Source organism: Geotrypetes seraphini, chromosome 7 (genome assembly GCF_902459505.1).
Source record: "Geotrypetes seraphini chromosome 7, aGeoSer1.1, whole genome shotgun sequence".
NCBI lineage: Eukaryota > Metazoa > Chordata > Amphibia > Gymnophiona > Dermophiidae > Geotrypetes > Geotrypetes seraphini.
The window spans coordinates 7,480,302-7,505,530 of NC_047090.1; the positions used below are offsets into that span (position 1 = coordinate 7,480,302).

At 47.1% G+C, this 25,229-nt stretch overlaps 1 protein-coding gene across 2 annotated transcripts in view; it reads right to left on the reverse strand.

Moving 5' to 3' along the window:
* Positions 1 to 24,466, reverse strand: part of LOC117364374 (potassium voltage-gated channel subfamily A member 5-like) — a 72,434-nt gene extending 47,968 nt beyond the window's left edge. The window contains exons 1-2 of one of the 2 annotated variants that reach the window (XM_033953511.1): positions 21,690 to 24,466; positions 1,418 to 1,523 (exon numbers count right to left, since the gene is read on the reverse strand). In XM_033953511.1, coding sequence (XP_033809402.1) covers positions 22,950 to 24,461 — 1,512 coding nt within the window. In that variant the 5' untranslated portion in view covers positions 24,462 to 24,466 and the 3' untranslated portion in view covers positions 1,418 to 1,523; positions 21,690 to 22,949. The remainder of the gene's footprint in view (positions 1 to 1,417; positions 1,524 to 21,689) is intronic. The other variant, XM_033953509.1, reaches the window with a different exon arrangement.
* Positions 24,467 to 25,229: the final 763 nt, after the last annotated feature.

Sequence of the window (25,229 nt, forward strand, 5' to 3'; positions counted from 1 at the left end):
ATACAACTTTAAAACTTTTGACCTAAACTTTAGCTATTTCTTCATTCTTTTTTTAAACCTCCGGACAAAGAAATAGCTAAAGCTAAGGACAAAAGTTTTAAAGTTGTATAAGAAAACTTTATCGGTTTGCACAAAACATAGAATATAGAGCATGAGATGTACAGCGTCAGCATCTATGAGACAAACCTGTTTTTTTTTTTTTTAGAAACATAGAAACATAGAAAGATGACGGCAGAAAAGGGCTACAGCCCATCAAGTCTGCCCACTCTACTGACCCACCCCATTAAGTCTGAGTGCTGATGACTTAGTTTCTTAGCTCGACCTTCGTAGGGATCCCACGTGGATGTCCCATCTATTCTTAAAGTCGAGCACGCTGGTGGCCTTGATCACCTGCACCAGAAGTTTGTTCCAATGATCCACCACCCTTTCTGTGAAGAAGTACTTCCTGGTGTCACCACTAAATTTCCCTTGGGAACGAATATGTCGTTTTCCACCTCGACTCGACCTGTGACGTATTTAAATGTCTCAATCATGTCACCCCTTTCCCTGCGCTCCTCTAGAGTACAGAGCTGCAATTTGCCCAGTCTTTCTTCGTAGAAGTTTTTCGACCCCTGTTCGTTTGCAAAAATTAGATAGTTCTAAGTCAAATAGATGCTGGCACTGCCATCTCGATATAGGGACACTGGATCATCTATTGTTCTATTGTCCTTTGATACTCAGTTTTTGGAGATCTATATGGGGACATATTACTCTGATTCTGGAGACTGTGGTTCTGCTGTCATATGAAGCGGTATTATATGGGACGCTGTTATCGCCTACATCTCCAGTAGACAGGCGTAAAAACAGGTTATTGGGTATGACGACTGGGGGAGCCATCCAAATGATTACGAAAAACTGGAAGAATTGTGACCGCTTAAATTTCACTTTTTGGTGGAATTCGATACGCTTAAGTGTTATCGTTACGAGAAAATGATGTCTGAACAAAGTGGTTTAATCTGACGTGGGGTCCATTGACCAATTTTATTGATTCTAATTGAATGGTTTTTCCCTTTAATTTTGGTTACGCTTTTTACATCCAGGGAAGGGAGGGGGGTGGGTGGGAGGGAGAAGGATAATGTATAGGGACTGGTTTATGTATGAGTTGTATGGGTATCTTGAATATATTGAAATCAGGGGGGGAGGGGGTGAAAGTTATTCTTATATATTTCACTGATGGATATAAGTGCTGTTTTTTCAGGTAATTTGTTATGCAATTTTTGTATGCACTGTTTTTAGAATCAAACCTCACTAACCTCTCCGAGAACATATCCTCATGTATTTCGAACCTCCAAACCTGGGCCCTCACTGTTCAAATGAAATTAAACGAGTCCAAAACAAAACTACTTTGGCTGGGTCCAATATTAGACCATTTACCCACCTCCATTCCACTGTCCTCCGGCCCCTCACTACAGCTTGAGTTCTCAAGCAAAGTTCTGGGCATCATCGTGGATTCCTCACTATCCTTCAATGACCACCTCCACTCCCTGGTAAAAAAAATGCTTCTTTAGCCTTCATATGCTGAGGAAAGTGAGATCCTGCTTCCATCAAAAACACTTTGCCGTCCTTGTCCAATCCATCATCCTCTTCAGATTGGACTATTGCAACTCTATCTACTTAAGCCTAACTAAGAAAAGACTCCAGCGGATTCAGAATGCTGCGGCTAAGCTTATTTTCGCAAAAAGTAAATTTGATCACGTCTCACCACTTCTGTCCAAGCTTCACTGGCTTCCAATAATCTCCAGGGTCCACTTCAAATGTGCCTGCCTAACTTTCAAGATCTTTCATGGCATTATTCCTCCCGTTATTCCACTATCTTGGAATTCCTCTAATCCTAATTCCACCAGATCCTCCCCAAAATTAAAACTATCCCCAATATTCCTCCGACATCCCGGACCTCCCCCGACATCCCCCTGACATCTCCACACACACACACACACAGAAGGACAGGGGGCCAGGGAGAGAGATTGACAGGGGGGAAAAAAACCCCAGACAGCGGAAAAGGAGAGAGAGACACACAGAAAGACAGACAGACAGCAGCCAACGAGAGAGAGACAGAGACAGAAAGACACACAGACAGCAGCCAAGGAGAGAAAGAGAGAGACAGAAAGACAGACAGACAGTGGCCAAGGAGAGAGAGAAAGAGACAGAAAGCAGCCAAGGAGAGAGAGACAGACAGACAGACAGTGGCCAAGGAGAGAGAGAAAGAGACAGAAAGACAGACAGACAGAAGCCAAGGAGAGAAAGAGAGAGATAGATAGACAGAAAGACAGACAGACAGTGACCAAGGAGAGAGAGAAAGAGACAGAAAAACAGAGACAGCAGCCAGGAGAGAGAGAAAGAGACAAAAAGACGGACACACAAACAGTGGTCAAGGAGAGATACAGAAAGAAAGAAAGACAGACAGCGGCCAACAAGAGAGAGAGCCGAGACAAAAAGACACACAGATAGTGGCCAAGGAGAAAGAGAGACAGACAAAAAGACAGACAGACAGCGGCCAACAAGAGAGACAGAAAGACTGACAGCGGCCAACAAGAGAGAGACAGAAAGACAGACAGACAGCGGCCAAGGAGAGAGAAAGAGACAGAAAGACAGACAGACAGACACACAGGCAGTGGTCAAGGAGAGATACAGAAAGAAAGAAAGACAGACAGCGGCCAAAGAGAGAAAGACAGAAAGAAATACAGATAGCAGCCAAGGAAAGACAGAAAGAAAGACAGACAGACACATCTATTCTAGCACCCGTTGATGTAATGGGCTTAAAGACTAGTTTACTATAAACGCACAGTAAGTACAAAGGCTAGGGGGTGCATGTCTTTTCCAGTTAGCACACCGAAATCCAAAACGCGGCAATCAGGCTTCTAAAAAACCTCTGTGCCCGTGACCCTGTCTCCCAGGCTCTAGCGTCTGCTCACTGGCTGCCAGCAGCTAAACGTTGTGTCTTCAAGGGCCTTATGCTAGCGTCCAAATCCTAGCACGACCTGGCACCGGGCTATGTGTCGTGTGTTTTAATCACCCTGAATGAAGATGGCAATTTGTGTAGCATTGGAAGGAATTGTTATAGAACAGCCTGCATTTAACTTATTAGGATTTATTAAGCATCTTTACGAAGAGATTCACCCAAAGCGATATACAGCAGGTACAGTTCAATATAAAACTTACCATTTTCTGAATAGCATTATCAGTCCCATATAGATAAAAATTCCAATTTCTGCTCTCTAAAGCAGTCAATCCAGTGCATATTTTTAATGGACAGCTAAAATAAGGGGTTAAAATCATCAATATTTTCTTTTTCAAATCCAATTTCATATCTTTTTTGTTGCTGTTGTTTTTACATCTTGTTAAGGTTTATCCTGCACTGATGTAGCTGCATTATGAATCCATGTCAATCAGTCTGAGATCTGATGTCAGCGCAGGTGCTAAGCAAGCCGTGAACAGCTGAAGAATAGGCTTGGAAATGGACAACTCCGATCAAAAGACTGGCCATGATGAAAAGGTACAAACTCTTATCCAACAGGAGTGTAAAGAGATCAGAGCAAAAAGGATGCTGGGTAGAAAGGAAAATGCTGTAGAAATGCACTCAGATTTCTCACGTCAGTTCTCTTTAATCTTTCCATTGTACCCAGCTTTGCTTTAGATAAAAGTGTCACATATTATACAAGCGATTATGTTACACATTCTATTAAGGATGCTTGGGTGACTTCAAAGTCCTCTCATCCAGGAAAGGCACCTGGTGAGGCCTCCTGTGATTGTAAAAAGTAATGCACTTTGGAGTCAAGATAACTAGACTTAAGCATTTTGATTTCTAGACAAAATTTAGCGAATACTTGTAGCATTATAAATAAAACTTTTTCTTTAGGCTTGTATATTGATCATATTGTAACAATAATTCATTGCCGGAGAATGTAATGAAATCAGTTAGCTTAGCAGGGTTTAAAAAGGTTTGGATAATTTGGTATAAGAGAAGTCCATAGGCCATTATTGAGATGGCTTGGAGAAATCCACAGCTTATTCCTAGGATAAGCAGCATAAAATCTGTTTTATTACTTGGGATCTAGCTAGGGTCTTGGGACCTGGGTTGGCCACTATTGGATACAGGATGCTGGGCTTGATGGACCTTCGGTCTGTCCCAGTACGTCAATTCTTATGTTCTTATGTGAGCCAAGTATAAGACAATGAAGCCATTGTGACATCACTGGTGAGTTTGGCTCTTAGGCATTGGTGGAATGAGGCATTATGGCATCACAATGTCAGCTCTGGAATGTTGCTACTCTTTGGGTTTCTGCCAGGTATTCGGGACCTGGGTTGGCCACTGTTGGAAACAGGATCCTGGACTTGATGGACCTTCGGTCTGTCCCAGTACGTCAATTCTTATGTGCTTATGTAGTTTCAAATAGTAAAGCTGTAGGTGCAGAACAAGAATATCAAATGCAAAGACACGAGTCAACTCTAGATATGGTGTATTTAGATTTTAGCAAAGCCTTTGACAGTGTTCCACACAGACGTCTAATAAATAAACTGAGTGCCCTCGGGATGGGTCTCAAAGTGACAAGCTGGGTCAGGAACTGGTGGAGTGAGAGGCAACAGAGGGTAGTGATCAATGGAGATCGCTCTGAGGAAAGGGAGGTCACCAGTGGTGTGCCTCAAGGTTCTGTTCTTGGGCCTGTTCTTTTTAACATTTTTATAAATGAGATTGCTGACTGAAACTCATGGCAGCCATTTTTTTTTATGACGGCTCTGCACGGGGCAGGAGCGTAGGAAGATCGCTCCTGCCCCGCATCACTGCTAGACCACAAGGTAAGGTCTAGGGAGGTCCAGGACGCAGGAGGGAGGTGGGGGGGGGGGGGGGGTCAGAGTCGGCCCTAAAAGTTTATCTGCGATTTTCCATATTCGCGGGCCGGCTTAACCCTCGCGGATTCGGAGGGAGAAGTGTAGATAGCATGGATTTAACAGAGGTTCTCATCTCAGGTCTCGGGACACATCCAGCCATTCAAGGTTTCAAGATATCCACGCTGGATATGTGGGAGACATTTGCATGCATTACCCAGATTAAAAATATTTTAAATAAAATAAATATTTAAATAAATGATATGCAAATCTTTTTCATGCATATTCATTGTGGATAACCTGAAAACCTGACTGGGTATGGTCCGAGGACTGGGCTGACGACCACTGCCATATATTGTAACATGATCATGAGAAATGCATCCCATCCCAAATCCACAAATCAACCACCGTCCACTAATCGGCACGTTCTCAGACCACAGATTTTAAACTGGCCCATCCCTAGATCAACGCAGCAAGCCTAAGGGGTAGCCAGAAGGTAAACGAGTGAGAACCAGCAATGAGTTACAGAAAATCCTGCCTCAGGAAAATTAAACACTACCAAACCTTTCCCTAGTGCCACCAACACCCCATCTGACATATTTCCTGGTAGGAAAGAGGAGGGAGTCTCTCCGAATCAAAGGGTTTTGCTTTCCACCTGCTGTTACACTGCTCAGCCTCCCTCGGTTCCTTTTTGTTTTGCCTTACAGAAGGAAGACAACATAATGATAATTATTTAGATGTTTTCTTCTCCGCAGACTTCACTCAGTGGCTTCTCATAGCACTCGCTATACAATTACAGGAACAATCTGTTCCAGCACCGAGCGCACCGTGAATGCCTGAAGGTTCTCTTTAAGGGACTGACTGGGAGTCTCCGCTGTCAGCCCCCACGGTTGCTAGGCAGAAATCTGCAATGGCCATGTGCTCCAGGACAGAAGCCATGCGTTCGGTTCTGCAACCCTACAGCACAGAAGAAATCCATTTCCATCTTGTAGAAATGCTGCACTGCAGCTCTTCAAAGCAATAAGGGAACTTATTCTTCCATCAGAATTGCAGTGAACACGCCTCCAGTTTGAAGGATGGGCCCAGCGCCATATTGGGGGTTTTCGGCAATGGGCATTGGAGGCTGAGACTCTAGGAAACAGTGTGGTCAATCCTGGACTAGGTGCCCCCAATTTTGTTTGAAAAAAACTGGGATTTTGTTGTGTCCGTCAGTCTTGCTGAGTTGAGGAGAAGTGTTCAGGGAAGCATGTTCTGAGAAAGATGTTCACAGATACTTTGCAACTATGGTATTTTTCAAAGAGGCAATCTGCATTACTTTCCCTTTGAAAATTAGCTGCAAGGTCTTCAAATACAATTACCCATGAAACTTGTCTCCTGCATATCATAATGACTCTAAATCCAATTTTCGTTGCCCTTCAGAGCTGCTTGGCCTAATTTTACTATAGGCATCCGTGTGGAAAAGCCTAAAATGATGGCTATTATTTATTCACTAGTCTTTAAGCCCGTTACATTAATGGGTGCTAGAATGTGTGTGTGTGTGTGTGTCTGTATTTCTTTCTTTCTTTCTCTCTCTCTCCTTAGCCTGTTTCTATATTTCTGTCTTTCTTTTTCCTCGGCTGTCTACCACCACCCCTTGCCTGCTCCCCCTGTCCATTCTCCCTTCCTTTTTCTTCCCCTGTGTCCACCACCACCCCTTCACTGCTCCCCTTATCCAGCAGCAGCCCTTCTCCCTTTGTTTTAACTCCCCCCTGTCCAGCAGCACCTCTTTTCTGATCCCCCTGTCCAGCAGTAGGCCTCCCTTCCTTTTTCTGCCCCCCCCTGTCCAGCAGCACCTCTTCCCCTGTCCAGCAGCACCTCTTTTTTGCTCTCCTCTGTCCAGCAGTAGGCCCCCCTTCCTTTTTTGCCCCCCCCCTCCTGTCCATCAGCACCTCTTCCCCTGTCCAGCAGTACCTCTTTTCTGTTCCCCCTGTCCAGCAGTAGGTCACCCTTCCTTTTTCTGGCCCCCCTGTCCAGCAGCACCTCTTTTCTACTCCCCCTGTCCATCAGTAGGCCTCCCTTCCTTTTTTTACCCCCCCCCCCTTTCCATCAGCACCTCTTCCCATGTCCAGCAGCAACCCTTACCTCCTTTCTTTTTTGTCTGCCCTCCACCGACATCCGCCTGAAGCCACGGTGGCCTGCAGGCACTGACAGCCTCTGCGGCCTGCTCCCACTCCCTCCTCGCCGTCGTTTGCCGTTCTCCCCCCCTCCCCTGGGGAAGCTTCGTGCATTTCCGGCTTTGACAGCCTCTTGTCTGCGGGCCGCCCGCCCATCTGTGCGCACACATCTGTGGGAGGAGGAGGAGGCCGGGGTTGCACGGAGCAGCAATGGCAGCAGTTCGGCTGTGTAGCCAGTGCTAGGCAGAGCCGGGGTCAGGCATGGACCTTGCGCCACCCAGGCCGGCTCCTCAGTTCGCTTGTGGAGGCGATCGGTGGTTGGCTGCGGTCCCCGGCCCGTTCGAGAGAGGAGCCGCGGCGGGCGGGTGAGCAGGCAAGAGGGAGGAGGGTGAGAAGAAGATGCTGGCAGGTGTGCCGGTGCCCCCCCCCCCTCCGAATCAGCGGCAGCAGTGAGGCGGCACTCTGGTGGTGAGTAATGGCGAGGGGGGAGTTGCTCCATGCTCTGGCCTGCCTCCGTGTTCGAAAATCGAATTCGGCACGGAGGCACACCTCACGGAGCCAGGAATCACAAAACTCTAAGTGCACATGCGCGCTTAGAGTTTTATTATATAGGATTATTAATGTTCCTTCAAAGTGTCTTTACAAAATGGGCTTCTACAATGGCCAAGGTGTAGGGGTCTGACACAATGGGTTAGATACACTAGTCACTGGATCGCTGTTGGCCGATTCTCTGACCAATTCTGGCAGAACGATCGATGCACTACCAAGTTTGCATGCAAATGACTTGCACAGAGGTGCAAATCATTTGCATGCAAACCCGACAGATCAATCACTCAGTACTCCTATACAGATTGAGATCTTTAAGCCTGTCCCTATTCACCTTATGACAAAGACCACACCCCATTTTAATAGCCCTCCTCTGGACCGACTCCATCCTTTTTCTATCTTTTTGAAGGTGTGGTCTCCAGAATTGTACGCAATATTCTAAATGAGGTCTCACCAGCGTCTTATACAGGGGCATCAATACCTCTTTTTTCCTACTGGCCATACCTCTCCCTACGCACCCTAGCATCCTTCTAGCTTTCGCCGTCACCTTTTCAACCTGTTTGGCCACCATAAGATCGTCACCTGGCCCCACAACTCAAATTTAGGTGCAACCATTTAAGCTAACTAGAATCTGGTGTGAAGGTCTGCGCATAAATTCTGCGTGGATCACTCGTATTCTATAACTGTGCATGTAAATTTTAGGAATGCCCATGACCCGCCCGTGCCCCCACCCCTGCCCCAGGCCACACCCTCTTTTCAAATCCATGCATTAGAATTTACATGCGCCAGTTTATAGAATACATTTAGAAAGTTTGTATGTAAATTCTAATTTGTGCCAATCAGTGATAATTGTTTGCTATTGGCCAAGTATCAGTGTTGACTGGCTTGTTAAACAATTAAGTTGTGCGTGTAACACGGCCACACCTTTGTAGTTGCTATATAGAATCCAGGGTTATGCGCACACATCTGGGCTTTCCCTGGTAATCCTCCCACTGTCTCCAGTTTCCCAGTGAACCCCGAGGTCCTGCATCCTTTCCCCATCCAGTGGCATAGCGAGAGTGAGAGGTGCCCCTCTGCGCCCTCTGCTCCTTCCCCACCTTCTCCTGCCGCACGTGCATGCACCCTTTCCTTCCCCAAACTGCCGCTCACACCAACATGGGCTCTTCCTCTGACAGCACTTCCTAGGCGCTGGTCCAGGAAGTGGCATCAGAGGAAGAGCCGACGCTGTCGCGAGTGGCAGGTTGGGATTGCTGCTCGTGCCACGAACGTTAACGCGTTACAGGGAAGCGGCACCTGCGCGGTAGTGAAGGCGGGGACCGGACGGGAGAGAAGAGAGGTGGACGGTCACGGGTGCCCCCACCGAGGCGGCACCTGGGGCGGACCACTATCCCCAGGTACCCTCAATGGGCCTAATGGTGGGGTGAGACGGATGCAATATTCTGCAGAAGGCTAGTTTTGCTCAAACCGTTCGTTCCTTCCTCTGAGGGAGCGCAGAGCTCCATTCACTGCCAATCACCTTCTGAAACATGCAGCAGAAAGGTAAGAAGACTGTTGTCCACAGCCGGGGACAGTCGGCAGCTAAGCTGCTCCATGGATGAGCCGATGCCGCCCTCTTGCAAGACTGAGCGCTACTCCCCGGACCCCAAGGGATAGGTGCCAGCGGGTTGCCATGGTAACCACTCCACATTTCTTCGACTGCAAATTAAAGAGCTGCAGAGAAGCCCGTTTAACACAACGGCACCCATGAGGTGCCCGGGCCCTGAAGGAAATTGCAGCACGTCCTTCTTAGAGGAAAAGTCGTGGTCCAGCTTAGCACCGGCACTGCCAAGCAACCAGGGTTTGGAAATGGCAAGCCAGTTGGGCAAGCTGACCTCAGTGTTTTTATCTAAATAACACATTTGGTCTTACATACAGTAAACTGCTCTGCAGAAAGACTGCGGGAGAAGCAGCTCCCATTTGTAAACATAAGGAAAATGAGATTTTTTTTTTTTTTTTGCTACCGAAACAAACATCCAGTAAAAACTGCTGCCCTGCAGGTTACTGGAGAGACGTCCTGATCAGCCAGACCTGGGAATAAAACCTGTTAGCTCGTTCCTCATCCTGTCCCTAAATCTTTCAGAAGCAATCTGTGAAAGATGAATCTGACTTTTGACATATAGCTGCAATTGAACGGAATGAAAAATAAATCTCGTTCAGTCTGTACGGGTGGTATCATCGTATGGCTGTTGTCACTTTTTTTTTCCAGAGCATCTCTCAACAGAGACGCGCGAGAAGGCTATTTATTTTCTCTATGTATGTATCTGAGCGTGCATTTTCAAGCACTTTTGCTCCTATAATTAATGACAATCTGAGGCAGGTGCTGTTATGTTATTTGCAATCAAGTTAATTCTGCGAATGTGTCATAATTATGGGAGTAAATCAGAAAATTAAGGGGCATTTATCAGCGAAATACGAAATTAGTGCATATGCGGCTCTCTTTATAGACTACCACCGAGAAGTCTTTTGTGCTTGAGATCTAATGGTCTCAGCCTATGGAATAATTGGTGTCATAGAGGCTCCCTGCTAATTTCTTCTTTCCCAAAGCGATGCAGTGGCTGTTTTGAAACACAGAGCAAGACAGAAGCGTCACAGCCGTGGCAAATCCTGGGCAATTTTCTCCAGCACATCTGAGATTTCGAGAGTGTCTTCTCCCACACAAAAACATCAGATGCGCACTCATGATTCCAAGAGAGAGCAGCAGCCGGCACTGGGATAAATGTCCTATTTCTGGAGGTTTCTTACAGTAGGAAAGGAAAAAAAAAATGATATTAAAAAATGGTTCAGGCTTTACATTTTGGTCATGTTGATATAAGAATGTCTACAACTAGTCTTTAAGCCCGTTATATTAACGGGTGCTAGAGCAGATGTCTGTCTGTCTGTTTTGTCTTCTTTGTCTCTCTCTCCTTGGACGCTGTCTGTCATTCGTTCTGTCTGTGTCTCTCCCTTGGCCCCCTTTGTCTGTCTGTCTTTCTCCGTGGCCCCCTTCTGTCTCCCCCCCAAAGCAAACCAAGATTGCTCCCTGCCCCCCAGCACACTCCTCCCCCCCCCCAAAGCAAAGCAAGTTTGTTCCCTGGCCCCCTTTCCCTCTCCCCCACCCCAACTTCCCTGTGTAGCAGCAGCATTTCCCTCCCACCCTTCCCTGTGCAACAGCAGCATTTCCCTCCTCCCCCCCACTTTCCTGTGCAGCAGCATTCCTACATTCCCTCCCCCTCCATTTCCCTATGCAGCAGCATTTCCCTCCCCTCCCCTCACCCCACTACCCTGTGCAGCAGCAGAATTTCCCTCCCACCCTTCCCTGTGTACCCGCATTTCCCTCCCCCCTCCATTTCCCTGTGCAGCAGCATTTCCCTCCCCTCCCCCACCCCACTTCTCTGTGCAGCAGCATGTTTGTTTCTGTCCGACTCCCTTACCCTTTCCAAGCTTTTATACTTTAAAGGAAAGAGTTAGATGTACTGGCAGCTGAAACCCAGAACCTTTTATGACTCCTCAGCAGCGGGGGGGGGGGGGGCAAAAACACAGCGCACAACAACCAACCTTCCTCTTCCCCGGACCCGATCTCCACGCTCCCGCCCCTGTACCGAGGAACACGTGAAGCGTCCAGCAGCTCGGGCAGTGCCCCGCGCCGGCACCTCAGCCAGCGACCAGGCGCGGTACCGTGGGGTCGGCAGCCCGTAGGCTCGATTCTAAGGCGGTAGTCGCCGGGCGCCATTGAAAGAGCTGCACACTCACGCGCCTCTAGCCACCGCACGCGCCTCCAGCTAGCGCAGGCGCCGTGAGGACTGGCACAGAAGCACACCTCACGGCGCCAGGAATCACGATCTTTCAACAGCGCATGCGCGCTTAGCCTTTTATTATTATAGATGTAAAAAAAAAAAAAATGGATAATACATTGGGTCATGCTTTTTGGTTGTGTCCCAAAATTCAGAAATTTTGGAATGCTGTTTGTGTTTTTCTTGGATAAATTATTTCTAGAATTGTGGTTCCTTCCCCCCCAGATGGTATTATTTCTTCAATGGCACAGGATTTTTAAGAAAGGGGTTAGGGAATTATTTCATAAATCCTTTATTATAGGTCAAAAATGTATTTTACCACATTGGTTGGAAGAAAGTCCACTCTCATTTTGGCATTGGAGGGCAGCATTTCATGCTCTTATGATTACGGAAGCCAGGGCGACCCCCCCCATCTTATAAAAACCAGAGTAAATTTTGGATGACAGCAATTATCAGTCAGAGCAGGCAGTTTTGTAGTGAACGCATTACATTTGTAATCAGAAAGTGAAACACTATTTCTTAGTAATATTTAGGAATGGGGTGGGTGGATGGGGGGAAGGGGGGAGGGTGTGTTGGGAGGTACTTTATTGTGTTTGTATTGTGATGATAATTGATTGTTGATTTCTTTGAATTTATATATCTACAATGTATTAACTGAGTTGAGATGAGATTCTTGGTAAGATTTTTCTTATGTATATTTTATTTTTAAAACTCAATAAAAATGATTGAACATTAAAAAATGTTTTTTTATTGCCCAGCCAAAGGGATATGAGGCTGCCTCTCCCTCTTCCCTGTCCTCAGTAGCAACCCTTAACAAAAAACAGCATTAAAGCTAATGCGTCCTGGAGATCCGGAAACCTGTGCTCCACTTTATGCAAACACAGGTCTCACCATGCCCCCAGCTAGGACCTATTGAGCTGGCATGGATCCCCCATGCCCCACGGCTGTATATTCAGACCGTCCATCAACAGAAACATCTCTCCTTTTCCTATCGTCAATGGAGTTCCTTTCATTAATCAATTGTTGCATTGCAAACTGCTTAGGTCAGTAAAATGCTGGAGCGCTATATCAAATCTTAATAAACATAAAGGCCAAATGGCCCATCCAGTCTGCCCATCCGCAGTAGCCATTATCTCTTTCTCTCTCCGAGAGATCCCACTTGCCAATCCCAGGCCCTCTTGAGTTCAGACACAGTCTCTGTCTCCACCACCTCTTCTGGGAGACTGTTCCACACATCTATCCGCCTAGAACCGCAAGGCACAGGCGGAATAGAAATCCCTAATGTAATGTAATGTAATGTAATCTACCACCCTTTCTGAAAAGAAGTTTTTCCTTAGATTAATCCTGAGCCTATCACCTCTTAACTTCATCCTATGCCCTCTCATTGCAGAGTTTCCTTTCAAATGAAAGAGACTCGACTCATGCGCATTTACGCCACGTAAGTATTTAAACGTCTCTCCCGCCTTTCCTCCCAAATTCCCAAATTTTCTACCTTATGCTGTTATGAACCCAAACATTTTACCCTTGGTCATAGAAACATAGAATATGACGGCAGAAAAGGGACGACGGCCCAACAAGTTTGCCCAATCATGATCCCTTCCACCCTCGAGAAACTATCCTCTATCATACCTCTGTATCGACCCCACATGTTTGTCCCATCGTCTCTTGAAGTCGAGCGTGCTACTAGCCTCGACTACCTGACATGGAAGACCATTCCATCTATCAATCACCCTCTCGGTAAAGAAGTATTTCCTGGTGTCCTCATGAAATGTTCCTCCCCTAAGTTTTAGCGGATGTCCTCTTGTCACCGTGGGACCCATAAGAGTGAAGATTTCCTCCTCCCCCTCGATGCAGCCCATTATGAAAGTTTCTATCCTGTCCCCCCTTTCTCGGCGCTCCTCGAACGAGTATAAGCGCACTCTGCTCAGACGATCTTCATATGAAAGATCTTTTAAGTCCCTCTCCCCACAAGCCTGCCTCTTGATTGTGGCTACCCACACGTGGTTGCCTTCCCCTCAGGGACACACTGGGGAGAGTGGCAGCCATTAAAATAATCTACCATGCCAAAACAAACGTGACCGCGTAACTCCTTTGTTGAAACATGCGCACTGGTTACCAGTCTCACACCGTCCTTATGGAATGCCTTCCCTGTTCAACTCAAACAGCAGGATTCCTTATCTAAATTCAAATCAGAACTTAAAATCTTTTTATTCAAAGCTGTTTATCAGCATTAGGATTCCGATGAACTACTTTATATAGGGCAAGTTTCAAATTTCTTGTATATTTGATTAATCGCTTACTCAGATTTCATATAATTACATAAAATTAAGGGGACAAGAAAACAGGAAAAACTAAACATACGTAACATATTAAAGACTAACATTACTAACATGTAAAAATGAGAGGAAGGATGGGTAGAGAAATACAAATTGCTGATAGAAAAGAAGACAATTATGGTAAAAACAATAGGGACAACGAACCTTAAGGAGGTTATGGAAATGAAATGAAACTCCTAGAAGCATCCTCTTCTCTTTTCTATGCATCCATTGTAATTCCTCCACATCTTCCCTTCCGTCTCACGTCTAATGTTATATTTCTTATGTAATTATAGGGGTCTTTTACTAAGGCATGCTAAATAATAATGTGCCCATTACATTCTATGGATGCGTTATCATGTTATCTAGTGTTAGGGTAAGGTTTACATATGATTATGGGAACCCTTTACATAAGTGGATATCTGGAAGGCCCTGATTGGCTCAGACTCCTCAGGCCCCGTCCCTTGGGAGGGGCTTAAGGCGTGTCTTCTTCAAGCGGTTGGCCAGCCTTGTTTCCATCTAGATCCCAAAGGCAGAGATAAACAGTCTTATCCAAAGTAGCACCGAGAACCAGCAGCAGGGAAAAGTTCAAAATCTTTGTCCCAAGAGGCTTCTCCCAGGTGCTGATCATCCCGTATCCCACAGAGATTGAAAGCTCTAAGAAACAGATCCATACAAGCTCTGATGGATCACTGGTAACATTTTAACAAACCCTTTGCGACGCTGGAAGCCAGTGCAGTTGTTTTAGCAAAGGGGTAATATGTTCTGTGCATGAGATTCCCCAAATCAACCTCGCAGTAGAGTTCATTAATTGCTGCAACGCCTTATATCTAATCTTGGTCAGTCCTAAATAAAGCATATTACAATAATCTAAGCGTGTCAGAATCAATGCCTGTGGCACTGAACGAAAGTCATATGGCAAAAGCATTGGTTTCAGCTGATAAAGGATCCCTTGTGCTTCAATAACAAAATATAGTATTTATTTAGTCAATTTTCTATACCATTCTCCCAGAGGAGCTCAGAACGGTTTACATGAATTTTTTCAGGTACTCAAGAAATATTCCCTGTCTACCCCGGTGGGCTCTTAACCTAACTAATGTACCTGGGACAATGGGGGGATTAAGTGACTTGCCCAGGGTCACAAGGAGCAGCGTGGATTTGAACCCAGAACCTCAGGGTGCTGAGGCTGTAGCTTTAACCACTGCACCACTCAAGAAATCAAAAGAGAGCCAAATATAGGAGAATGAAGCCATTATGACATCGCTGATGAGGTTGGCTCTTATTGGTGGAATGAGGCATTATGACATCACAATACCAGCTCTGCTTATCAGAGGCTGAAACTTCACACTATTTAGTCAATTTTCTATATGGGGAGCTCAGAACGGTTTACATGAATTTATTCTTTCAAAAAGAAGCACAGGAGAGGAGTATTCTGGTATCTTTTGTTATTTTTGTTAGCGCAATGTCTTCAAATGGGTTATTTTTGTGCCTCCCTCCTTAGCCAATATATGTGGAATATGAGCTTATTTCTCTCAATTGTGCTGCAAACGCTTGCCATGGTACTTCCATTGTGTCAAAGTTGCATTCATAAGACGTAAAGTGTATAGGTAACTTTTCCAGGTGCGCCTGAAAATGTCTCTTAATCCTGTGGGTTTGTGTGTGTGACTCACAACCAGATTCAAAGTGAGTGTTAGGATGGAAATAATAGCCAAGCTACAGCACAAGTCCCTGTGGAAAATCCAGGGCCAACAGCATAAACAAGAGCAGGTCTATACCACCAGATCTTCATGTGCGGAGGCTTAAAAACCGCAGTCAGCACCTTCTCAGAGGAGGACTGGCTGCATCTTGCCAAGGAAGGCCAGGGCTCTCTACAGAATGAACTATGCGCTCACATTCAAGCCAAGAAGCTGGGGGTTTTTTTTTCTGGCAAATGTTGGTCACTTATCTGCAGAAATGAAGATAAATAAAACCAACAAAGACTCAAATATTGGGCCTCCTGTATCTGGGGCCGTGTCTGGTTTTTCTCAGTTTTCTGGTGGATTTACGGTGAAATTCTTCCCTCTTTGCTCCAGTGAATTTCCTGATATTATCTTTTCAAATTCAGGCTTCGCTTTTAGTCTCCTGCATGTACTTAGCACTTTTCTCTCATAACTGCACAAATGCCCTAGATTGGGGAGGGGGAGGGGCACGAAAGGGCAGATTTTCTGCACAGATGACCCTAGGCAGAGCTATGTAAAGACTCCTGTGACTCTTGAAGCAAATAGTTTCAGTGCTATAGGATGCCTGACAAGACAGGAATAACCTTTAAAAGCCTTCAGGTTCAATTCACAGGGACTTCAGCCAGCAGCGACAACCTTCACACTTTTTAAATGCTGCCGCATAAAGCCTCCAGTTCCCAGAAGTGTAATTCAGAGATCACTCTTTCACTTAAAAAGAAGAAAAAAAATCCTCAGCTTCTCCCTGCGTAACTGTTCACTTGCTACACCCCAGCATGAAATGGTGAGTGAGTCATTTCAGGAACAAAGCAAATTAACATATGAACATGGTAGATGACGACAGAAAAAGGTAATTTGGCCCTTCCAGTCTGCCCAGTTATTCCCATCCACAGCGTCAAGGATATATCCCAGCTGCTAGCAATAGATCATAAGAATTGCCATACTGGGACAGACCAAAGATCCATCAAGCCCGGTATCCTGTTTCCAACAGTGGCCAACCCAGGTCCCAAGTACCTGGCAGAAACCCAAAGAGTAGCAACATTCCAGAGCTGAGATTGTGATGTCATAATGCCTCATTCCACCAATGCCTATGAGCCAACCTCAGTGATGTCACAATGCCTTGATTGTCCTATACTTAGCTGACATAAGAACTGGGACAGACTGAAGGTCCATCAAGTCCAGGATCCTGTTTCCAACAGTGGCCAACCCAGGTCCCAAGTACCTGGCAGAAACCCAAAGAGTAGCAACATTCCAGAGATGAGATTGTGATGTCATAATGCCTCATTCCACCAATGCCTAAGAGCCAACCTCATCAGTGATGTCACAATGGCTTCATTGTCTTATACTTGGCTCACATAAGAACATAAGACAGACCGAAGGTCCATCAAGTCCAGGATCCTGATTCCAACAATGGCCAACCCAGGTCCAAATACCTAGCTAGTTCCCAAGGAGAAAAACAGATTTTATACTGCTTATCCTAGGAATAAACAGTGAATTTCCCCAAGTCCATCTCAATAATGGCCTATGGACTTCTCCTTTAGGAAATTATCCAAGCCTTTTTAAAACCCCGCTAAACTAAATGATTTTACCAAATTCTATGGCAATGAATTCCAATTCCATTATCTTTCTCCACTGGACTTTTTTCCTTCTGGACTGAAAACATGCATGATTACAAATGTGTCTGGAAAAACTTTCATTTTGGTTTTTATTTCATTTATCTTCACTTTGACTGCTCTTTCGTTTCCTTGTGTTTCAAAACACATGGATTTAGTGAATGCTGAGGTGATAGAAACCAAATGGTGAATTTTGGTGCATCCCATGCAAGACCCTCTTTTCAGGCCACAGCAAAGAGGCCCTTTTTACCATACCATCCAGCAAAAGTTAACAAAGTGCAAAGGCAGGGTGGGAATTGTCGGGGGTCTTCCCAGTATGCCCTCTGCAGTTATGGCTCCGAGATGTTCTTTACTAGGCATTAAGACTGCTTGTAATTGACAGAGATGCATTTATGTGAATCCATTTGTACTAATTACAAAAGTAACAGTGTATAATAAAAGAAAGCCCGAGAGCTAGTTTCGGCAGGCACGAGTAACACGGGGCTGGAAGGCCTGCATGTTGGCCCATTGAGATTGGCTCCCAGAGAAAAAAGGAAAACGTGCAGAATTGGTTGCAGGGATTTCCCACCACGACAGTGAGGAAGGATAGGTCACGGCGGGCGGGTGGGGTTATATTTAAATGGCGGCTGCCAAGGGATCAGTCTCTTCTGGTCCTCAGCGGCGGTTTCCCCACGCTCCCTCCCCTGGGTTTGGGAGCTGATTCCCAGGGTAGGGAGCTCTGAGGTCACAGCGGCGGGGCTTGAGCTACTGAAACTTGGGGCTCATCAAGAGATGAGTGGCTGGACTGCATCTAGCTCGAATCGGGGTCCCAGGTGCGCTCGTGACCTGTTCGAAGGTGCAGGGAGGTATCTGCCACCCCCCAGACGCTTGCTGGCTGAGGTGGGATCACAGGGCTAAATGCTACTTAGAGGGCATCATTTTGGTAGCTCAAAGTGTTGGGTTAATTATTTGTTGTTCCAATAAACAGAGTTGCGACTCGGTTTTCCAAACATGGTGGTCTGTGATTATTTGTGTTCATGTTAAAGGGTATATCAGTAGTTGATAAGAAGGCAAGGAGGGTGGGACTTTCTAGGTCCGGTTGTTATTAGGTGTGTGGTCATAACTCACCCATAGGCTGATGCTCAAAACTCTGGTGCTGTATGGAATAGTGCCCCAAGAGCGGCGCAGCAAAATAACTTCCCAATGCTCATTGGTTTGCAAATCACATGCGCGCTGTTAGCACTGAGCCTCGGGAAGTTAAGGAGGAGACACGAGCTTAGTGCATGCGTGGTAAGCCGAGCTCTTGCGTGTCTGCCCAGTCAAACTGAGGAGCAAACAGCCTCTTCGCCGCCCCCTTCCCTTTTTAACTTCGCTGGCATGAGTGGCATGCCCACATCAGCGTCACCCTTTGACGTCACTTCCTAGCACGGGTTCCAGAAGTGACGTCAGAGAGCGCGCCGATGCCGGCGCAGGCAGCAACCTCACGCTGAGGAAGGCAAGATGAGGAGCAGGGGGGAGGGGCGGAGGGCGGAGGTGTGCCCTGCCCTTAGGAAGACCACGCTCGGTACCTACATTACGGATGATCCCGAGCCCCCACCCCTCTCCCTTAGAGCTCCGAATCTCAGGAGAAATCTCGTCAGACATCCTAATGCCAGCTCTAAGCTGGCGTTGGCTCCATTTGTGCCCTGGGAGGGAGCAGCCATCTTTTGTGCGTTCGTGCACCTCTGAACTTTCTGCGCGCACTGACACCGGCGCTATTCTGGCGCTAATCACCCCTAGAGCCAGTGTTAGCTTCCAAGCATCTGCCAGTGTCAATCCCTCTAACAGTGTGTGCCGCTACTGTGCAAGTGATCACGTGCTAAGTGACATGCTGCCATGGTAACGGTTACTATGCTTGTGCGATCCTAGGATATCCCGAATTGCACCTTAACTGCTTAACACGCTTTGGTGAAAGAACGCCTAAGTTCCAAACGTGGGGTCCGCAGGGCCTTTCAGACCTCGAGCTGCATAACCAAATTACGGAAATAAAAGTGATCTCATATTTCTCTTTGTGGAAGAAATTGGAGACTGGGGGGGGGGGTGGCGGAGGGTGCCAGGGGCTTGTCCTGTGTTCCCCATTCTCGAGTGTAAACGTCCCCAGTGAAATGTAAAACGTGTTCTTTTATCTTGGAGAGATTCTGATTTTGAATGTTTTCTCCCCTGTGCCTGTGAGAAAAACGTTCCGGCCCCTTGGCTTTTAAAAAGGCAATTCTAATTTACAAAATACATGGCCAGCCCCAGCGTTCTCTAACCTGCTGAATTTCGTTCCAGTTCTCAAAGAGATAGCAGCCCCTAACTTCCCTCTGAAAACTGTTCTGAGAAAAGAGCAGCAGGGCTTTGCACCCTGGTGCAGTGGTTAAAGCTACAGCCTCATCACCCTGAGGTTGTGGGTTCAAATCCCCATGCTGCTCTCTGTGACCCTGGGCAAGTCACTTAATTCTCCACTGCTCCAGATACATTAAATAGATTGTAAGTTCACCAGGACAGACAAGGAAAATGCTTGAAGTAGCTGTGTGCAAACCGCTTTGAGTGTGGATGAAAAACTAGAAAAAGGCAGTAAACAAGTCTGGGCAGAACATGTGTTAGTTTTGAAAATAGGGGTGCATCTTCCAACTGCACTAAGAAAAGTTTCTTCTTATTATATCTTTAGAACATTGTTTAAAACGTGTTATTTTTAATGATTGTTAAATGAATAACCCTTACTTTTTTTTTTTTTTACAAAGCCATAGCACTTTTTTTCACGCCAGCCGCAGCAGTAACAGCTCCGATGATCATAGGAATACTATGAGCACTGGAGCTGTTACCGTCATGTCTGGTGCTAAAAACAGAGCAATGGTTTTGTAAAAAAAAGGGGGGATAATTTTGTATGGACACAATATTTTTTAAAATTGTTGTTATCCACCTAGAATCTATTGTAAGAATAGCACAGAATATAAATACATAAGAACAAAATAAACCTTAAACCATCTTCTCCATGACTCTGGAGCCTCCACATGAGACGAACACCATAGATTTGTGTCAAAAGAACCAGAAAATGTCTCATTAACTTTTCGTATATATTCTTACATATTTCAAAAAGTGGCAATAAGCTTTTTACCCCCAGACAGAGAATGAGAGAAAAGCCTCAGTGCATCAGACCTGCTCAGAGAAAAGTTAAACTCTGGAACGCGTTGCCAGAGGTTGTGGTAAGAGCGGATAGCGTAGCTGGTTTTAAAAAAGGTTTGGACAAGTTCCTGGAGGAAAAGTCCATAGTCTGTTATTGAGAGACACATGGGGGAAGCCTCTGCTTGCCCTGGATCAGTTACATGGAATGTTGCTACTCCTTGGGATTCCAGAATCTTGTTACTCTTTGGGATTCCAGAATCTTGCTATTCTTTGGGATTTGTATGGAATGCTGCTACTCTTTGGGATTCCAGAATCTTGTTACTCTTTGGGATTCCAGAATCTTGCTACTCTTTGGGATTCCAGAATCTTGCTACTCTTTGGGATTCCAGAATCTTGTTACTCTTTGGGATTCCAGAATCTTGCTACTCTTTGGGATTCCAGAATCTTGCTACTCTTTGGGATTCCAGAATCTTGCTATTCTTTGGGATTTGTATGGAATGCTGCTACTCTTTGGGATTCCAGAATCTTGTTACTCTTTGGGATTCCAGAATCTTGCTATTCCTTGGGATTCTGTATGAAATGTTGCTACTCTTTGGGATTCCAGAATCTTGCTACTCTTTGGGATTCCAGAATCTTGCTACTCTTTGGGATTCCAGAATCTTGCTATTCTTTGGGATTTGTATGGAATGCTGCTACTCTTTGGGATTCCAGAATCTTGTTACTCTTTGGGATTCCAGAATCTTGCTACTCTTTGGGATTCCAGAATCTTGCTACTCTTTGGGATTCCAGAATCTTGTTACTCTTTGGGATTCCAGAATCTTGCTACTCTTTGGGATTCCAGAATCTTGCTACTCTTTGGGATTCCAGAATCTTGCTATTCTTTGGGATTTGTATGGAATGCTGCTACTCTTTGGGATTCCAGAATCTTGTTACTCTTTGGGATTCCAGAATCTTGCTATTCCTTGGGATTCTGTATGAAATGTTGCTACTCTTTGGGAATCCAGAATCTTGCTACTCTTTGGGATTCCGGAATCTTGCTATTCTTTGGGATTTGTATGGAATGCTGCTACTCTTTGGGATTCCAGAATCTTGTTACTCTTTGGGATTCCAGAATCTTGCTATTCCTTGGGATTCTGTATGAAATGTTGCTACTCCTTGAGTTTGGGCCAGGTATGAGGGCTACTGGGCTTGATGGACCATTGGTTGACCCAGTAAGGCTATTCTTATGGGCTGGAAATTGTCCTAAAGTGTCCAGGGCCAAGTGACGCAATGGCTGGGTCTTTGAGAGCAGGCAAATTACTAAAAGGAAAGGAACTAGAAAGCGGAACTTTTAAAAAATAAATTAATTATTTCCTTCAATAAAATGTTATAAATTAAAAAAAGAAAAGAAAGAAAATTAACCTTTTTGTTGGGGGGGGGGTTCTGACTTGAAAAAGCATGTTTCATGTGGGGCTCCAGTGCTCAATGCAACGTCCCAAAACAATGACATTTGATCAAACTTTCAACCATTCTGAATCATTTCCCGGTGCCTTCTCATCCCTACGGTACTTACCTGAGGACACAGACATCTCTCAAGTTGCTTTGATTGTGAAAGAAAGCCGAAAATAGGGCAGTAAACGACCCTTTAATGCCGACTCTCTGGGTGCGGGGGCAAGTTGCCCATCCTGGGGTGGCTTTTGGCTGTAGCCGGCCCCCTATAATCCTTCAGGGTCGCGAGGAGGGGGGGAAGCCGCTGTCACTCTGTGCAAAAAAAACCCTTGCATAGACCGAAGATTTACTCTGAGATCCCTCGTGGCTCCGATAGGGTGAAATCCACAGAAAACAGTCCAAGAAGAAACATTCGCTACTTTTTTCCAGAGAATTAGCTGCCTTGTCCTTAACTAATAAGAACCACTGCAGTGAGGGAGAAAGAGGGGGCTTATCTCCCCCCCCCCCAAAACGTCTTAAAAACCAGTGAAAAATGATGATTGAGGCTGTATTTTTTCCCCCTTTTTCGAAAGTGCCCAGTTTCCCACTTGCAGGAAAATTCGATTATCTCCACTTCAGCGACCAGCAGCCACATAAAAGGTCAGAAATACACCGACTGCAGAAAAACGGGGGATTAAAAATGTATGTTTGTTTGTTTCGAAAAGAAGATGAGAAAAATGGGCCATTTAGAAGGAGGTGTAAAGAATTCTATATACAGTATTTAATAAATTAAGGCTGACATATCAATACAATAATATTTCTTCTCGAAAAACGTGTCCCTGCCAAAGAAAAGCACCAAAATCACAAAACAGAGTAAACAGCCAGAGTTCATTGTTCACCAAGAACGGAAAATCGGAAGAAAAAAAATTGCTAGTTCCCTCCTAACATAGTGCTTTGATGAAAAGACAATTTACTGAAAGAATATCTTCGATCCATACATAATAAATAAATATAGAGATATAGATATATTAACATATGTACTTGGAAAATTTGAAAATATTTCGATTCAGCCTCCGTGCAGCTTCCATCAAAAATATCTTTTGTAATAACCTTGTGCAAATGAAGAAGGAAGGTCCTTAATTATCCAGCTTTTTTTTGGGAGGGGAGGGGGGGTCCAGCTCCTGAGGATTTTTTCCAACTGGAATAACAATCTTCTAACCCCCCCCCCACACACACACCTGCAGCAAGTGTTTACCCGTCTGTCTTTAAAAATAAAAAGATCTTTTGCGTCAACAAACCGCTTTGACTTGGGCTCCGAGTTCTAAACGACCCCCGATATAGTACAAAGTGCTAGAAAGATAAGTGCATTGTTTTTCGACCCCAAATACCGCTGCTGCGATTTGCGTTACAAGTCCGTTTCTCGGTTGGAGTCCAAACAGAGGGCGTACAAGGACTTCCTTAGGTCCACGTTGCTTTTGGCTTTGAGGTTGGTCTTCTCCAGGGACCCGGTGCCATTGTTCATGCCCTCCACGATGTCCAGGTGGACCACTGACTTGCTGAGCGATGAGTTGCTGGGGCTCCCCTTGAGGTCGCCGGCGCAGCTGCCCCCCTCCTCCTCCTTCAAGAGGACCTGCTCGTCGTGGTCGGTCTCCCGGTGGTAGAAGTAGTTGAAGTTGGACACTATGACCGGCACGGGCAGGGCGATGGTCAGCACGCCGGCGATGGCGCACAGGGAGCCCACGATCTTGCCCCCCACGGTTACGGGCCTCATGTCCCCGTAGCCCACGGTGGTCATGGTGACCACGGCCCACCAGAAGGCGTCGGGGATGCTGGAGAAGTGGGACTCGGGCTCGTCGGCCTCGGCGAAGTAGACGGCGCTGGAGAAGAGGATGACCCCGATGAAGAGGAAGAAGATGAGCAGCCCCAGCTCGCGCATGCTGGCCTGCAGGGTCTTGCCCAGGATCTGCAGCCCCTTGGAATGGCGGGAGAGCTTGAAGATGCGGAAGACCCGGACCAGCCGGATGACCCGCAGGATGGCCAGGGACATGGCCTGCTGCCCGTTGCTGCTGCTCTGCCGCTCGGCCAGCTCGGTGCCCAGGGTGATGAAGTAGGGGATGATGGCCACGATGTCGATGATGTTCATGATGTTCTTGGAGAACTGCGGCTTAGACGGGCAGGCGAAGAAGCGCACCATCAGCTCAAAGGTGAACCACACCACGCACGTGGTCTCGATGATGAAGAAGGGGTCGCTGAGGCCCCCGCCGGCCCCCGGGCCGGCCGGTGCCCGGCTGGCATTGTTGGGCGGCGGGGGGCCGGCGGGCAGCTCCCTCTCGTCGCGGAACTCGGGCAGGGTCTCCAGGCAGAAGGTGATGATGGAGATGAGGATGACCAGCACCGACACGATGGCGATGCCCCGGGCCGAGCTCGAGCTCTCGGGGTACTCGAAGATGAGCCAGAGCTGCCGCTGGAACTCGCGCTCGGGCAGCGGCCGCTCCTCCTCGCGAATGAAGCCCTCGTCCTCGCGGAAGCGCTCTAAGGCGTCCTCGCCCAACTGGTAGAAGCGCATCTCGTCGGCGAACACATCGATGGAGACGTTGACCGGCCGTCGGATGCGGCCCCCGGACTGGTAGAAGTAGAGGATGCCGTCGAAGCTGGGTCGGTTGCGGTCGAAGAAGTACTCGTTCCGCAGGGGGTCGAAGAAGCGCATCCGCTTGTCCGGGTCGCCCAGCAGCGTCTCGGGGAACTGGGCGAGGGTGGCCAGCTGGGTCTCGAAGCGCAGGCCGGCGATGTTGATGATGGCCCGCTGCTGGCTCCGCTCCTGCTCCATGGTGGCCAGGTCGAAGCGGTGGTCCTGGTCCTCCCCCTCCTCCTCCTCCTCCTCCGGCCCCTCCTGGGCCCGCCCGATCGCCGTCTCCATGGCGCCCTGGCTCATGATGCGCGCTTGGGCTTTCCAGCAGTCGCCCACGGCGGCAGCGCCTCTTCCCGCTGCTGCTGCCGCCGCCGCTTCTCTGCTGCCCTCTCCGAGCCAAGATGGTGCCGGGGGAGGGGGGGTTCGCTTTGCTCCCGGAGATGGCATCCCCTCCCCCTTCCCCTCCCCCTGCACCCAAAGCCCTCCCCTAGGCAGCGAGCCAAGAGCATCGGTGGCACCAGCAGGTGGGCATCGGGCACAATAGTCCCGAGGGCTACCCTACTTGCGCGCCCATCGCTCCTTGCCCCAAGCTCTGCCCTCCAACTTGCAGAGACGGCGTTAGATCCCGCGGGGGGGCGCGAATCGGTCTCCGCGTTATTCTCGAAAAGTGCGATGCTGTTGCAAATGTCCTTAGAAATGTGACTTATGATTTCACAACTGAGATTAGTCGCTCAAGGAGTCGAATCGTCTCCGCGTTTGAAGAGCATCGCGCGCAAAAGCAACGACCCAGACGAAGGAAAGAATCCTTTGCCCCCATTTCTGTTCCTGGGAAATGAGACGTTGGTGGCTATAAAAAGCCCAACAGATGTCACGTTTGAAGCCGGCCTGGGAAAGGGAGTTTCCTGGATTAGGTCGGAAATTCCCGGGGGATCAACCGAGCTCAGTCCTTTCCAGTGCTCCGGAAGGTGCCCGAGCCAGGGGGAGGCAACTGCGGTCCTCCAGAGCCCGAGCCAGGTCAGGTTTTCAGGATCTCCACCATGAATATGGATGAGGTGG